This window comes from Procambarus clarkii, chromosome 27 (assembly GCF_040958095.1).
Source record: "Procambarus clarkii isolate CNS0578487 chromosome 27, FALCON_Pclarkii_2.0, whole genome shotgun sequence".
Lineage (NCBI taxonomy): Eukaryota > Metazoa > Arthropoda > Malacostraca > Decapoda > Cambaridae > Procambarus > Procambarus clarkii.
This window is the reverse complement of record NC_091176.1, coordinates 18,693,232-18,711,230: the sequence shown is the minus strand read 5'-3', so window position 1 is coordinate 18,711,230 and position 17,999 is coordinate 18,693,232. Positions and strand designations below refer to the sequence as shown.

General features: G+C 40.5%; 1 protein-coding gene across 1 annotated transcript in view; it reads left to right on the top strand.

Moving 5' to 3' along the window:
* The window catches only part of LOC123750656 (glycine receptor subunit alpha-2), a 255,092-nt gene that overhangs the window by 194,901 nt on the left and 42,192 nt on the right, over positions 1 to 17,999 (top strand). Inside the window, exon 3 of the mRNA XM_069332396.1 lies at positions 13,101 to 13,358. Within this exon, the coding sequence (XP_069188497.1) occupies positions 13,108 to 13,358 (251 nt within the window). The 5' untranslated portion in view covers positions 13,101 to 13,107. The remainder of the gene's footprint in view (positions 1 to 13,100; positions 13,359 to 17,999) is intronic.

Sequence of the window (17,999 nt, the reverse complement as noted above, 5' to 3'; positions counted from 1 at the left end):
AAGCAGATTCAATTATGTTTCTATTATAAGTGCTTTTACAATTCGTTATTGAAGAAGCCATCTCCCAATCAATTTGGTGAGCATCTTCTGACAGATGAACAAACAAAGCATTAGACAATTGGCCATGTCTTACAGAGTATTTATGTTGCGAAATCCTACATTTCAAATTTTTAGAAGTTTGCTCGACATAGAACTTATTACAGTCTTTACAAGGTATTTTATAAATGACACAATTATTACTACGAGGGCTGTTTCTAACTAATAGTTTATCAACAGTATTTTCGTAGCTAAACAATACATGTATATCAAAAGGTTTCAAGGCCTTGACCATATTTTCAAACCCAGACAAATATGGTAAACAAAACACATTCTTTGGGCGAATTTTTTTCACTGCATATGTTATTATAATTTGTGTAAATCACGAAAAATAAACACGTGATTAAAAATGTGACAGTGTCAGACCACGGAGGAAGAATTGAAACAGTAATTTCCTTAAGTACTTTCGTATATTAATACATCTTCAGAAGGAGTCCTTCTGAAGATGTATTAATATACGAAAGTACTTGAGGAAATTCCTGTTTCAATTCTTCCTCCGTGGTCTGACACTGTCATATTATTATAATTTGTACGACGGACTTCACTACGGCAAACTTCCAAAATTCTCAGTGGATAACAAAGCTTAAGACCAAGAGAATCAATATTCCTAAACGCTTCATCTAAGAATTCTGGACCTCTAGAGATTAAACATATGGAGACTGTAACTTCGCACAATTAATGACTTCCCGGAGGAGTAGACAGCATCTCAATCCTGAGAGAGAGAGAGAGAGAGAGAGAGAGAGAGAGAGAGAGAGAGAGAGAGAGAGAGAGAGAGAGAGAGAGAGAGAGAGAGAGAGAGAGAGAGAGAGACTGAGAGTGAGAATGCATTATCTCTGAAGGTGAGAGGTAATTAAGTTGAAGCTGTTGAAACTGGTATTAATTCACTTCCATGGAATTGCTCATTAAACGTGTGATTAAATGCTGGGTCATGATTAGATACCTTATCGTGAACTCATCTACAAGTTTAATTGCTTAACTGCCTGTTACGAAGCTTAACTGAAGATTCAGTAGCTTAACTGGCAGTTATGGGGCTATTTTTTAGCTGATTTTAGTAACTGCTTTAATATTACTAAAAGTTATATTTTGATGCTAATCTGCTGATAGAACAAATTAACAAGCTGCTTTGATACCTAAGTGTTAAGGTAACTTTTTAAGTCCTTGTTTAAAAACCCAACTGCTGTTAAAAAATTTCTCCGACTCGCACATTGGACACTTCGAAGAGTTTTATAAGTAAAATTCGGAACATGGACTGTAGTAATGAAAAGTTGATAAGCTACTGACTCCGACTAACTGAGTTGTTAAGCTATTGTCAATGAGTTATTGAATATTGACTTCCTTTTCACCAAAGTTCCTATTGACGATACTCTCGAGTTTCAATTCCTGGAGGACAAATTGAAAACTTATCAGAAAACTTTGCTGATAAGTTTTCAGTAAATATAAGATCATTGAACTAACACGATTGTACGTATCTACTAACGTGCTTTTTTTTCAAAACAGTGTTTACCGTCAAAAATATAGCTGTCATTTAGGTTGTCCCCGACCTACAGTCTTATCTAACCTGTACATGGAGTACCTCGAGCTATAAGAAGAAGCCTCTTGGGGGTGGACGGTAGAACAATGGTCTCGCTTCATGCAGGTCGGCGTTCAATCCCCGACAGTCCAAGTGGTTGGGCACCATTCCTTCCCCTCGTCCCATCCCACATTCTTATCCTGACCCCCTTCCCAGTGCTATATAGTCGTAATTACTTAGCGCTTTTCCCCTGATCATTCTTCCTCGAGATATGAGTCAGCTCAAGACATCAAACCTCAAGACATGATTTGATACAGACATGTTGATGACACATTAACATGTTGGAAGGATAGTTGGGTTTATATACCTGTTTCTCAGTTCTTTGAGTGGCTGAACACTCTAGTCCATAGTATTATATTTAAAGTTGAATGGAAGTTAAATGATAAATTACCCCTTTAAGACGTGTTAGTAATAAGGAGTAAAGCCCGACTAAGCTTCACCATTTACAGGTGAAGATGAAATAAATAAATAAATAAATAAAAAAAAAAAAAATATATATATATATATATATATATATATATATATATATATATATATATATATATATATATATATATATTATATATATATATATATATATATCCTTTAGTGATTTCCAAGGGCCATCAAAAACCGGAACACACAACTTAGAGCAGTGGAACTAATGGTCTAAAAGATTTCGACCCCCGGGGGAGCTGGTACCCATTAGCCAGACACGGCTCACCCCACTCCCCCCTCTCACCCCCCCCCCCTTCACCTCATTTTCCTTTACCACATTACCCACCGTCCCTTCCCGTCCCCCCTTCCTCAACCTACAACCCGTTCTCGCACTTGCTTATTAATAAGTGCATATGTGACATACTAATTTATTGTGAATATTTTAGTTTACCTTGAAAAGCTGAATAGAAAACACCGACATCACCTAACCTTCTTAGTATGTTAAGATAAGCATCTTATTGCTTCTTAATTACAATTAGTACTTAACCTATACATATATTTTGATATTATAGTTTTATAAAAATAATAAAACAAAACCAAAATATTTAAATAAATTGTAGAGCAAGTCAGGATATTGTCAAATATTGTATAAAATCTCTATTGTTTAATAAAACTGAAAACGAAATTCCTAATATTAAAACTGGTGTTTAGCAAATCTGTCGGAAGAGTTTGTACCTTAAAAACAAAATATAACTTGGCATATACCACATATGTACTTATTAATCAGCCAAATAGTGACTACCAATACCTTCAACCACTTCAACCCAATATTCTTCTAGTCTTCACAGCATCCCATCCTTCTCTTCCCCCTCCTTCCCTACCCACCGTCTTCTCTTCCCCCCACCCTCTCTCTACCCAACTACTCTCTCTCTCTCTCTCTCTCTCTCTCTCTCTCTCTCTCTCTCTCTCTCTCTCTCTCTCTCTCTCTCTCTCTCTCTCTCTCTCTCTCTTAGAAGGCATTTATCCAATCTAATTTTAGAAGGCATTTACTCTGGATAATTTTGCGTAGCATTTAAGCCAATAATAGCTTAAGTGTTCAGCTGAATGTCACTAAATATAAATATAAAGTTTATGAGTCAATGAATTGTTAATTGCCTCAGTGATGGTCTTCACTGTCTTGAAAAGGCTTCTTTTACTCTCTCATTATATTAATTTCCTCCATTTATTCCTTCTTCTCTGATCCCCACTTTCTCATATTACTCTCTCTTTTCATTGTTCTTTTCTCGTTCCCTTTGCTCTTGTTTTACTTCTATTCTCTTTATCACCTCTCCATCCATATATGTCCCCTTCATCTCTTTTAATTCCTCCTCCTCTTCTTCCCTCTTTTATCTGCTTGCTTCACCTTCTTTCCTCCTATTCCCATCTCATCTTCACCTCCCGACTCTCTCTCAATCTGCTCCCCCCCCTACTCCCTTCCATCTTCTCTTTCCCTTTCCATCATACCCTTTCCCTCCCTCTCCCTTGTCTCCCTCCTAAGTATTCCCTTCTTTCCTTCATTCTATATCCTATATCCTATACTCTACATTCTTCTCTTACTCCAGCTTTCTCTATCCTTCTTTCTCCTACCCTCTCCTTTCCACCTTCTCCCTCACTTCGACTCCAGCCAATTCCTTATTCCCTCCCTCCCTCCGACCCCTTGGGCGTCCCACGTTGAGAAAACACCTGAGTCTGACCAGCTTACATGACTACTTGCTGGTATATGTTTTGCTTCTTTCGAGGCGTGGGAGTGTTTCTCTCTCTCTCTCTCTCTGTCTCTCTCTCTCTCTCTCTCTCTCTCTCTCTCTCTCTCTCTCTCTCTCTCTCTCTCTCTCTCTCTCTCTCTCTCTCTCTCTCTCTCTCTCTTTCTCTCTCTATCTCTCTCTATCTCTGTCTCTCTCTCTCTCTCTCTCTCTCTCTCTCTCTCTCTCTCTCTCTCTCTCTCTCTCTCTCTCTCTCTCTCTCTCTCTCTCTCTTTCTCTCTCTATCTCTCTCTATCTCTGTCTCTCTCTCTCTCTCTCTCTCTCTCTCTCTCTCTCTCTCTCTCTCTCTCTCTCCCTTTGTCCGCATCCCCTTTGTCAGATTTATCTTCCGGTGCTTCGGCTCCGGTTAATTTAATTTCATATTAGGGAATTTATTTATTGCCCCTGCTTTAATGATCTTTTTACTGTGCATTTATTTTATTGAATTGATTTTTCTAGTTTTATCGATATTTATTCAAGATTTATCAAAATCGTTTGCTATTGTTTTAACGGTATTTTTTTCTTGATTTATCGGTTTTGTTTTTTCTTGTTTTATAGGTGGAATTTTTCTTCTATTATCTAGCTTATTTTTCATCGCCTACTAACTTTATCCTTTGTATTCTGAGACATATATTGGATGAGGTGCAGTTAATGAGTACTTATTTAATATTCTAACATTTGCCAACACCAACAAGTAAATAGTTCCCATCACAATAGTTGTACTCTTCAAGTCACTTGTATTGTCCCGTCTTGAGTACTGCTCAGTACTCACTTCACCCTTCAGAGCAGGAGAGATTGCTGAAATAGAGGGAATACAGAGAACATATACGACACGCATAGACGAGATAAAGCACCTAAATTATTGGGATCGTCTCAAAGCTCTACAAATGTACTCAGTAAAAAGAAGACGATAGAGATATCAAATAATATACACGTGGAAGGTACTGGAGGGCCAAGTACCAAATCTACACAGTAAAATAACAACGTACTGGAGTGAACGACATGGAAGAAAATGCAGAATAGAACCAGTGAAGAGGAGGGATGCCATAGGCACAATCAGAGAACACTGTATAAACATCAGAGGTCCGCGGTTGTTCAACACCCTCCCAGCGAGCATAAGAAATATTGCCGGAACAACCGTGGACATCTTCACGAGGAAACTAGATTGTTTCCTCCAAGGAGTGCCGGACCAACCGGGCTGTGGTGGGTATGTGGGCCTGCGGGCCGCTCCAAGCAACAGCCTAGTGGACTAAACTCACAAGTCATGGGGAGCAGAAGAACTCCCAGAACCCCATCAACCAGGTATCAACCAGGTAGTTACAACGAAACTATAGGAAACTCTTCTTAGTTTCCGCATGAGGAACTAAAGAAGAGCAGGAATAAGAAAGAGGAAGGGGGAGAATATGTATTTGGGGTGATGAAATGGGCGAACCCGAAACAGGAGAAAGAGAGACCGAATAAGGGCTTGGAACGGCAGGAGTGAAAGGTTAACGAACAGATTTAAAGTGAGTCGTCGGCTCATAATGTCAGAGTTTGCAGGTAATGTAGCAGATTGTAGTCCTTAGCGACGTGTTTGTTGGGGTACAGAACTCCGCCACCCCCATACTTAGCTCCATTATCACCAGGACTGACTAGTGTTAGTTTACACAGAACTGAGACACATATTGTAGTTTTTACTTTTAACAAGATTTGTATCCGCAGTTAAGATTACCGTATTGGAGTTATGTTCCTGCTGGTTTTATGGAAAATATTCCAATGGCGTATCCGTAAATATTTTAGTTAATAACAATACTTATTTACAAACGACAATGATGTATTTCAACGTAAATGCAAATGTTTGGAGTGATAAAGAAGTGATAAATGCTTGCCAAATAAACCCAAAGATTGCAATTAAGTCATACACCACCAACGCATTTATGTAAAGTATTTTGCCAGCATACGTAAATCCTTTGGGTATGTGATGTTTAATCCAACACATATGCGCCCCATAACAAATAAATTCCTGTGCAGGCGATGAGTCACAATAGCGTGGCTGAAGTATGTTGACCAGACCACACACTAGAAGGTGAAGTTGATTCTCAATCGACTTGAGAATGGTCGTCGTCCCTTCACCTTCTAGTGTGTGGTCTGGTCAAAATAAATCCCTCGATGTCCTGTACACGTTTTATTCAACTTTCTGCTCTAAACTCAAATACTCAACACCCCCTTCACCCACCAACTCTCTCCACTCTTACTCTCATTCACAAGAACTCTCTCATTCTCCATCCTAAAGCTCTCCCAGCCCACATTCATCTGCCATCTCTGTTACACACACAATACACATTTATATGAGTAAACTACTCACAAGCACCTCGCTGTCTTATGTATGCTCACAATAAGTTTTGCTTGATTTTCATTCCTTGCCGGTTTTTGCTCTACAATCACACACTTGGACTCGCAAATATATGCTGAGGGTGTTGTACTGTGAGGAACGTTGTTTCCACGTCTCCACGTATATATATATATATATATATATATATATATATATATATATATATATATATATATATATATATATGTATAAATATATATATATATATATATATATATATATATATATATATATATATATATATATATATATATATATATATATATATATATATATGTATGTATGTATGAATGTATTTGATAGATGGAGAAAGAGACAGAGAGACAGAGCGTGTCTTATCAACCTCTTCCTCCATCATCACTTGTGATAATTAGCAAAGGCACTCAACGTTAGACTCATGATAAAAACTCAACCAAACAAGAGCAATTCAAAGGATTTTTGAAGGGGTTTCAATCTCCTGTGCCGCAGGAAGATTCTCGCAATCTCAGTTTTTCCTAAAAATATTCTGAATAATCACTGAGAAAACTCCAGCTTAATATTTTAGTTTTAGATAAGTTTAAAAGAGATTTGGTTTTACAATCGCTGTGAACGCAACACATGATCAAAACATTGACGATTGTACGGTATGTATTTACCATTTACTATTTGTGCTTGCAGGATCGAGTTCTTAGCTCTTGGACCCTGCCTTTGTGACTGTTGGATGTCTAATATTCTAATATCCGAAATATCTTCCTCTATCATGTTCACTACTACATATATTTAACACAAACACACACTCACACACACACATCCCCAGGAAGCACCCCGTAGCAGCTGTTTAACTCTCAGGTACCTATTTCCTACTAGGTAACAGGAGCATCAGTTGACAGAAACTCTGCCCACTTGTTTCTGCCTCGGCAGGGAATCAAACCCGGGGCCTAAAGACTACGACCCCTGAGATCCGTTCACTCAGCCGCAAGACTGTATGTCTGTCTGTGACACACATATACTCTCTCTCTCTCTCTCTCTCTCTCTCTCTCTCTCTCTCTCTCTCTCTCTCTCTCTCTCTCTCTCTCTCTCTCTCTCTCTCTCTCTCTCTCTCTCTCTCTCTCTCTCTCTCTCTCTCTCTCTCTCTCTCTCTCTCTCTCTCTCTCTCTCTCTCTCTCTCTCTCTCTCTCTCTTTCTCTCTCTCTCTCTCTCTCTCTCTCTCTCTCTCTCTCTCTCTCTCTCTCTCTCTCTCTCTCTCTCTCTCTCTCTCTCTCTCTCTCTCTCTCTCTCTCTTTCTCTCTCTCTCTCTCTTCCCACTTATAATTTCAAATTAATAAATGCTATTTTATCTTATTTATCATTTAATTATATTTTTAGATTTTTGTTTTGTTTTTGTTAAAGTGAATGAATGAATGTTTTGGTTGCCAAAGGTAAGTGTATAATTGTTGCGCTTTTTGGGGATAAAACTAGATGCACATGGGACCTATTGCTTAGTAATCTGTTCCTAAGGAAAGAAGCTGTAGTTAAACTTTTTTTAAGTTTTGCCCCGAGGGGCGAGTTTATTTGGCAGCGTCACCCATCCTGTGAGTGGACACGCCACCATAGTGACAGTATTGGGCAGCGCCACTCATCCTGTGAGTGGACACGCCACCATAGTGACAGTATTGGGCAGCGCCACTCATCCTGTGAGTGGACATACCACCATAGTGACAGTATTGGGCAGCGTCACTCATCCTGTGAGTGGACACACCACTATAGTGACAGTATTGGGCAGCGCCACTCATCCTGTGAGTGGACACACCACCATAGTGACAGTATTAGGCTGCGCTACTCATCCTGTGAGTGGACACACCGCCATAGTGACAGTATTGAGCAGCGTCACTCATCCTGTGAGTGGACACACCGCCATAGTGACAGTATTGGGCAGCGCCACTCATCCTGTGAGTGGACACACAACCATAGTGACAGTATTGGGCAGCGCCACTCATCCTGTGAGTGGACATACCACCATAGTGACAGTATTGGGCAGCGTCACTCATCCTGTGAGTGGACACACCACCATAGTGACAGTATTGGGCAGCGCCACTCATCCTGTGAGTGGACACACCACCATAGTGACAGTATTGGGCTGCGCTACTCATCCTGTGAGTGGACACACCACCATAGTGACAGTATTGGGCAGCGCCACTCATCCTGTGAGTGGACACACCACCATAGTGACAGTATTGGGCAGCGTCACTCATCCTGTGAGTGGACACACCGCCATAATGACAGTATTGAGCAGCGTCACTCATCCTGTGAGTGGACACACCGCCATAGTGACAGTATTGAGGCGCGTCACTCATCCTGTGAGTGGACACACCGCCATAGCAGCATGTACAACCCCCCCCCCCCGCCCCCCATAGGAAGAAATCCCTCTGGGTTGTTCATCCTGTCACTTGTACCCAGACACAGCTGGGACTTGTTTAACTGTCTCAAGAGAACAGCTTATCAAACAAGAAGATTAACATTTGTCAACCCTTGAAAACTTTCGTAATCTTGCAGGTGCTAAATGGGGGAATCTATTGAGAACATCATTTATATATGACAGTATTTTCCAAATTCACACAATGGGAGGTTTACTATGCTACACACATTTTTAATGTCTCTTAGATGTTCACTTTCTCTCAGGTAGTGGTAAAGGCGGTGTCCGTCGGCACTCATCACAGATTCTGCAACTCGGCTGCTCAGCTGTTGTGTCCATCCCGAATCTCCATGGATATTTGTGTCCAAGCTGTAGTAAAGTCGAATGCTTGCGTGAAATCGGAAGACTTTGTAAAAAGGTCACATGTATTAACCAATGTATTAACCAATGTATCATAAATCAAATTCTTATATGTCTAATTTCATGACTGGAAGGTATTTTTAAAGCCTTAGTGAGATAACAACATATTTTTTTGTAAGGGTAACTGTAATTGGTCAACGTTGAATACAACATAAATTAAATGTTAAGTCATAGGCCTTTGGCGTTGTTTCAGAATGTCATCGAATTATATATTTCTCAAGAGTTTTCCAATCACTCTCATGGAGGGGGGAGGGGGGGTGGTTCATGTATGACGTGTTCGAGGAAGGAATAATTACCAATGACAGCTTGAAAAGTTCATTAAGGTGGCACACGTGTCCTTTATGCTGCAGGGTATTAATAATCACACAAGCGGTATCAACAACACTGCCACATTTATTTTCTTAACACTCAAACCTCTAGTTCCATTGTGTGGTCATCTCCATTAGATTAACGACTCTCTCGTGCTTCTATTGTCACTAAAGCAAAATAACTTGTTTCTTTGTTAATGTTTCTTATGAAAGGTCTTTTATAGTCTCGCAATAGGAATATTTCAGAGATCTTTCCGACAAGTGAAAGCAAGAATATACGTTTATGATTCTCTTAAATCTTGCTTTTCATGTTGTGGACAGCTACGAGGCTGGCCATCTTCCGTATTAGTGATCACGTTGACCGCTCAATGCAAGCTAGAAAGACGGTTGCAGAGAGGGTTGCAGAAGTGGTCGTGAACATTAAGGCTGTTGGGATTTACAGACTCAAGCCTGTGGCTTTACTAACATCCGTGTCTTCTTCTTGAGGTTATCTTGAGATGATTTCGGGGCTTTAGTGTCCCCGCGGCCCGGTCCTCGACCAGGCCTCCACCCCCAGGAAGCAGCCCGTGATAGCTGACTAACACCCAGGTACCTATTTTACTGCTAGGTAACAGGGGCATAGGGTGAAAGAAACTCTGCCCATTGTTTGTCGCCGGCGCCTGGGATCGAACCCAGGACCACAGGATCACAATTCCAGCGTGCTGTCCGCTCGGCCGACCGGCTCCCGGTGTCGAGGAGTTTTTTTTATATATTTTCTTTTGTAATGCTGCAGGTCGACAAGCTAGGTTGCCAAGGGCAAGAAGCATTATAATTAGGATTATTAATAATATAACGTCACGCGTCTTGGTTACTCGCGATACAGATAAGTAATATTTCAGAGCAGTTTCAGAACAGTGAGTATAGCTGACATTTATCAATACCATTTTTTTTATCATAAAATCTTCATTTAGGATACGTTTCAATTGTTGAAACGTCTATTTGTTTCGGTTGCCAACCTGTTGCCAAAACAAATTCCATAAATTACTGTATTCAAAGTAATTCGAGCGTCGAAACAGCTCAATTCGTGCCAAGGCGAACATCCATCTGATAGTCACAGGTTTCATCTGGTGTATCGTTGCTCTTCATATGAAAAGGAGTTGCTGAGAAGCTAAGCGAGGGATATGAATTTTGATGACTTTGTAAAATATACACAAACCAACCACATCTTTAATAAATTGCTTCTTACAAGATGTCTGGCTCTGCCTTGAATATTATCAAACATCTTTTGGCAAAACCGTAGACAGAAATCTCGGACAGATGCAGACTATGACAGACTGACGTAATCAGAGTCATACTGAAACAGACAGAAACTGGCAGAGATAGAAAATAATTGACACAGAAATTGACACAGAAACTGTTGACAAATTAACATTGACAAATTGACAATGACAAATTAAGACATATTGAGACACCGAGTTCTGTCCGGGACAAATTGGTAAAGATAATCGTAGAGATAAAGGCAGACAGACTAAGATAGACCTTGTCTGGAAAAATTAGCAAAATATCCTGAGACAGCTTTAAAGACAGACTAAGACAATAACATAATCAGGCTGTGACAAAGGCAGACTCAGACAGTGGCAGACTCAGACAGTGGCAGACTCAGACAGTGGCAGACCCAGACAGTGGCAGACCCAGACAGAGGCAGACTCAAACAATGGCAGACTCAGACAGTGGCAGACTCAGACAATGGCAGACTCAGACAGTGGCAGACTCAGACAGTGGCAGACTCAGACAGTGGCAGACCCAGACAGAGGCAGACTCAGACAGTGGCAGACTCCGACAGTGGTAGACTCAGACAGTGGCAGACTCAGACAGTGGCAGACTTAGACAGAGGCAGACTAAAACAGAGGCAGACTCAGACAGTGGCAGACTCAGACAGGGACAGACTCAGACAGTGGCAGACAGGAACAGGAACATCACCAATAGCAGCAGCGATGTGTTTTACCGCTGTAAAAATTACATCACAATCGTCAACAGCACCAAACCCCCAACAAACTTGAAACAAAGTTAAATTAATAAAAAATAATTCCATCGTTAAAAGCTGCAACCATTGTACACTTGTTTACTACACAGGTAAACATATACCGGAATATTACTTTTTTGTTGCCCAATTTCAACTGCCTTTATGTCACCAATAAAGAGTTTTAGTTGGACTCCAAACTTATGTACATTTATTTACTCCCCCAAGTGCCTAAACATTTCATTTTTATTTCAACAAATTTTATTTCCTGCACATATACAAAATATTCAATGAACTGCTTACCCTGTTAGTGGGTGTCTGTGTGCTTAGGTGTGTGTGTGTGTGTGTGTGTGTACTCACCTAGTTACTCACCTAGTTGTGTTTGCGGGGGTTGAGATCTGGCTCTTTGGTCCCGCCTCTCAACCGTCAATCAACAGGTGTACAGATTCCTGGGCCTATCGGGCTCTGTCATATCTACACTTGAAACTGTGTATGGAGTCAGCCTCCACCACATCACTTCCTAATGCATTCCATTTGTCAACCACTCTGACACTAAAAAAGTTCTTTCTAATATCTCTGTGGCTCATTTGGGCACTCAGTTTCCACCTGTGTCCCCTTGTGCGTGTTCCCCTTGTGTTAAATAGACTGTCTTTATCTACCCTATCAATTCCCTTGAGAATCTTGAATGTGGTGATCATGTCCCCCCTAACTCTTCTGTCTTCCAGCGAAGTGAGGTTTAATTCCCGTAGTCTCTCCTCGTAGCTCATACCTCTCAGCTCAGGTACTAGTCTGGTGGCAAACCTTTGAACCTTTTCCAGTTTAGTCTTATCCTTGACTAGATATGGACTCCATGCTGGGGCTGCATACTCCAGGATTGGCCTGACATATGTGGTATACAAAGTTCTGAATGATTCTTTACACAAGTTCCTGAATGCCGTTCGTATGTTGGCCAGCCTGGCATATGCCGCTGATGTTATCCGCTTGATATGTGCTGCAGGAGACAGGTCTGGCGTGATGTCAACCCCCAAGTCTTTTTCCTTCTCTGACTCCTGAAGAATTTCCTCTCCCAGATGATACCTTGTATCTGGCCTCCTGCTCCCTACACCTATCTTCATTACATTACATTTGGTTGGGTTAAACTCTAGCAACCATTTGTTCGACCATTCCTTCAGCTTGTCTAGGCTGTGTGTGTGTGTGTGTGTGTGTGTGTGTGTGTGTGTGTGTGTGTGTGTGTGTGTGTGTTTGAATGTGTTTATATGTGTTTGTATGTGTTTGTGTGTGTGTGTGTGTGTGTGTGTGTGTGTGTGTGTGTGTGTGTGTGTGTGTGTGTATGTGTGTGTGTGTGTGTGTGTGTGTGTGTGTGTGTGTACAGCAGATGCATAACAAATGTGTATGAAAGTAGGCATGTGAACTAAACTTTGACCATCAAAACTGGCAAATTTATTTCCGATTGAAATTAATTATCCTGAGAACGGCTGTAGCCTTGAGCGGGCCTTGAGATCTGACTATAGTTTATAAAACTAAAATTAATTTTTTAAAAACGATACAAAACCTTTTAAAATGGTCCGGAATTTTTTATTTTATAGATAATTATCTCCGGAAGCAACTTTGATTATCAAACATGGACCAGAAAGCGAATATGAGACTCAAAATTAATAACAAATTCTATATATATATTTTTTTAGGAAAGTAGATCTTGAGTTATGTGGGAAAGTTAAAGGTAAGATATTTATCTTTTCTATTGATTAATTCAAAATTAATTTATTGCAGGTGCAAGATGGACGCCCCACCTGCTAGCGAGGATACTGGAACTGGCGCCAGAAGGAACGTAGTGGAGTCCAGCGAAGAAGTCAAGAAAGATGGGGAAGGCGCTGGAGGAGGAGAAGGAGGAGACAGGAAAACTGAGGCAGCCAGAGGCAAGGAAGCGAGGACGCATCAATTGTGTTGGCTCCCTTCCATTCCAACACATCTCCTTCCTCTACTCCTTCTGCTCCTCCTCTTTCTTCTTACTCACGTTGGCTGCGTCAGGTAAGTTCCTCTGCTTGCTCTTGGCTTTCGCTAGGTGTTTCAATCTTTCTCATCTTCCTCCTTGCGTTGGCTCCGTCAGGTATGTTCCTATAGGCTGACGAAGCTGGTCACAGATGGTAAAAGACCTTGACAACCCATGGAAGTAACACTGCTGCTTAGAAATATGACATAATACTTAAAAGACGACAAACAGCTAATAATATAAAGTTGTGATTCTTGAATAGGATATATCTGGAAGAACACTTTGTAAACACTTTGATACACTGTCGGAAACATATGTGAGAGGAGTATATACTTCACGATAAAACTCTGAAAGACCTGTCTTAAATTTTAGAAAAAGTCACAGAGACACCAATACTTAGATTAATTGCCTACGAAATACTAAATGAAAATCAGGCCTCAGAATTTGATTATGTCAGTTTCAAGCTTATCAATCACAGGATAGTTAGTAAGACTCACTGGCCAGCCTGCAAGTATAGTTTCACTTTTGTCTTGAAAATATTCCTGGATTAAAATATACTGTCAGTGGAATTTACACCCCCACTCTCGGTGCAATACTTCTCTCATGTTTTGCAAATTTTACGATGAATGTGCTAATTATAATGGTAATTAATTGGCAGTAAATAAAGTCACTGTATATAAAACATTTAGATTTTTTTAATGAATTACTAATATCGCAGCATTGTGGGTGGAAAACATATTCTCTTTTAATTTATTAAATGAAGAACATACACGTTATGATCCACTTATATATCACAGGAATAACACGTGGTGATCCTGTTATTAATTATAGGAATTACAAGTGGTGCTCCAGTTATTAATTATAGGAATTACAAGTGGTGCTCCAGTTATTAATTATAGAAATTACAAGTGGTGCTCCAGTTATTAATTATAGGAATTACAAGTGGTGCTCCAGTTATTAATTATAGGAATTACAAGTGGTGCTCCAGTTATTAATTATAGGAATTACAAGTGGTGCTCCAGTTATTAATCTCAGGAACTACACGTGGTGCTCCAGGTATTAATCACAGGAACTACACGTGGTGGTCCATTTAGCGTGTCAGTGGGCATGATTTAACGAGCTCTGGTCGTAACAGGATAGATAAGGGCCGGGGCGAGCAGCTTGAATTAATTGTGTTCTGTTCGCTGATCATCAGCTTGTCAGGTACTGTTGTTCAGTGCCAGGTACTGTTGTTCACTGTCAGATACTGTTGTTCACTGCCAGGTACTGTTGTTCACGGTCAGGTACTGTTGTTCACTGCCAGGTACTGTTGTTCACGATCAAGTACCGTTATTCACTGCCAGGTACTGTTGTTCACGGTCAGGTACTGTTGTTCACTGCCAGGTGCTGTTGTTCACTGCCAGGTACTGTTGTTCACGGTCAGGTACTGTTTTTCACTGTCAGGTGCTGTTGTTCACTGCCAGGTACTGTTGTTCACGGTCAAGTACCGTTATTCACTGCCAGGTACTGTTGTTCACGGTCAGGTACCGTTATTCACTGCCAAGTACTGTTGTTCACGGTCAGGTACCGTTATTCACTGTCAGGTACTGTTGTTCACTGTCAGGTACTGTTGTTCACTGCCAGGTACTGTTGTTCACTGCAAAGTACTACAGTTCATTATCAGATATTGCCTTCTAAGTTGGAATACTGTGATTCGCCAAAAAAGTTTCGGCGTTCACTGTTGCCTTTCACACTCCTACACTGTCAAACATTGCCTTTCACTAACAAATACTGTTGTCTACTCTTAAGACTTTTTTCCCACTCTCAAGTTGTGCCGTTCACCTCTTTCACTGTCGTCTGTGACGTTCTCATTCAGGCACTGCTGTCGTTCAGTGGCAAGTACTACTGGTCACATAAGTATCTCCGTTCACTTTAGAGGGTAGTCGTTCATACAGGTACTCAATGACAGTTCACTTTCATAAACTACCGTTCACTGACAATTCCCTTCTGGTATAGCCGTTCACGTTCAGGTATGGCACTTGTTCACTGTCCTTTACCGTCAGGAAACGTCGTTCACTATCAGATATTATTGCTGTTCAATGTCGTTCTTTACTAGATATTGTTGTTCACCTTCCAAGCATTGCTGTTGTTCAGTATTTGGTACTAGTGTTCACACTCAGGTATTCCTCCGTTCACTATTTCGTGCCGTCGTTCATTATCATTTTATGGCGTTCAATTTACATTAAGTACTTGATATGATAATTGTCCATTGCAAAGTTAAAAATTGGATTAAAGCAGAATCTCCCGTTAATGCAATTATCTCAGCGGCAGAAATAATAAAAAAAGATATCACAATAACAATGACTGATTGTGCAATTTTGTTGTTGATTGCGTCGTTGACAACGGCCCGATAACGCATTAATATCATCAGTGAGCTCCGGTTAATGTGGGTTTTATTGGTTTTATTGCGTTAAGCGGAGAGCGAGGTCACTGGTGGCAAATATTACTCAATACATCTAAGAGATTAAAGTTTGAGGATAATGAGCTAGTATTCACTCGCCTATTATGAGTAGGTTTACAATTTAAATTAAAGATAAAATTAACGTGTTTTTTTCATTTTATTTGCTAGCAACAATTCAGTTATTAATTGTCTCCTATATTATGCTAAAGTTAGTTTGAACATTACATATATTTTGATATTTCACATATATCTGTTCATTAGCATATGTCTTTGCGTCAGTAACATATATCAGTGCGTCAATAACATAAATCACTGCGTCAATAACATATATCAATGCGTCAGTAACATATATCAGTGCGTCAATATCATATATCAGTGCGTCAGTAACATATATCAGTGCGTCAGTAACATATATCAGTGCGTCAATAACATATATCAGTGCGTCAATAACATATATCAGTGCGTCAATAACATATATCAGTGCGTAAATAACATATATCAGTGATTCAATAACATAAATGTTTGGGGTCACAATTCTGTTATACTTCTTGAGCTATTGTGTGCGTCTTGTCCAGTGCGTCAGAGGCTTCTGCGTCAAACTTAAACGCAACACGAAATTTATATAGTTAACTCCACCGAGTTAACTGATATCAAAGCTGTATGACAAGATTAGCTTATACATTACACATACCACGAATCATGAAGAATGTCTCGGTATCATACATTGTTCCATACCAAACGCCAATGACGACTTCTGTCCCATTCATGTTATCCTGTTCGTTTGAATTCTACACAAGAGATAACACCAGTTGTTCAGCTTGCAGGTTGTACCACAGTTTTGAGTTGTTCAGTTTTCGCCAAATCCCACCGAAATATTCTCTTATTTGGAAGACGTCCTGCAGGAGAACGGCGTAAGTAAAGTCCTTGGGAAGGATGAGACGTCCTCCCAGGTGTTGACGGAGGTCTTGGCTGACATGAGGCTGACGACGTCAGTGAGAGGCTTCATCAGCTGACACTCCCGGCTGACAGCGTCCCAGGTGAACACCCAACACACCTCTTGCTGACCGCACGCCGCTGCGCTTCTGCTTAACGAGAGGGTGCATATTAACGAGGGTTTTGATAGGATATCAAGTGTACTCGATGCTAACTACTCACAGCAGGCCAGTGGTAGCTCACTAACCCAGTGGTAGCTCACTAACCCAGTGGTAGCTCACTAACCCAGTGGTAGCTCACTAACCCAGTAATAACTCACTAACGTTGAGCACTGAAAAGTGCATAACGAAGTTATACACTTAAAAGTATACACTATAAAGTAATAAAAAAATATATAAAAAAATAAACAAAAATAATAAAATAAAATAAAATGGTAATAAAAAAAGTAATAATAAAGTAATTATACACTTGAAGCTAACAAATAACATGACATACGGGGCTTACTGAGGCCACACCAATGGCTAAATTATTGCCAATGGCGTCTTTCTCTCACTACACTCTCTTTGTTCTCCTCTCTCTCTCTCTCTCTCTCTCTCTCTCTCTCTCTCTCTCTCTCTCTCTCTCTCTCTCTCTCTCTCTCTCTCTCTCTCTCTCTCTCTCTCTCTCCTCTCTGTCTATTACTCTCCTCTTCTCAAATGCATTACTTAAAACTAATATAAAATAGCTTTTTACAATGGTACTCATTTCTTCCTCGTTAGTGATTGATCAGCCCTTGGTACAGTAATTTCATTATCTCTCTTTGTGTTCCTTATTCTCTGTTTCACATTTCTTGATTAGATTAGCTTCGCCTCTCTCCCTTATCTCATACGTATTTCTTTTGTTATTATTAATGAGAAATCTCAAATCTTATGAACATAATTATTAACATAATTATTGCAGCCAATATCTTTATCAAATTAGATGAGGAACCTGGCACATCCCGGTTCGACCCGGTACCGGGTACCGGGTACCTGCCCACACACCCTCCCTGGCTCTATAGAGACGGGGGGGGGGGCCATACCCCCTCCGTCTCTACACACCACTCTTCCCTGTCTCCACACATTACCCCTCCCATGTGTCCCTTCCACACACACACACACACACACACACACACACACACACACACACACACACACACACACACACACAGTGCACCACTATTCATTCCTTTTCATTTCGACTCACCCCACCACCCTCACTATGCACACCTCACCTCCCTCTCCACACACACCAACACACATCTCTCTTCCTACTGTTCTAACCATTA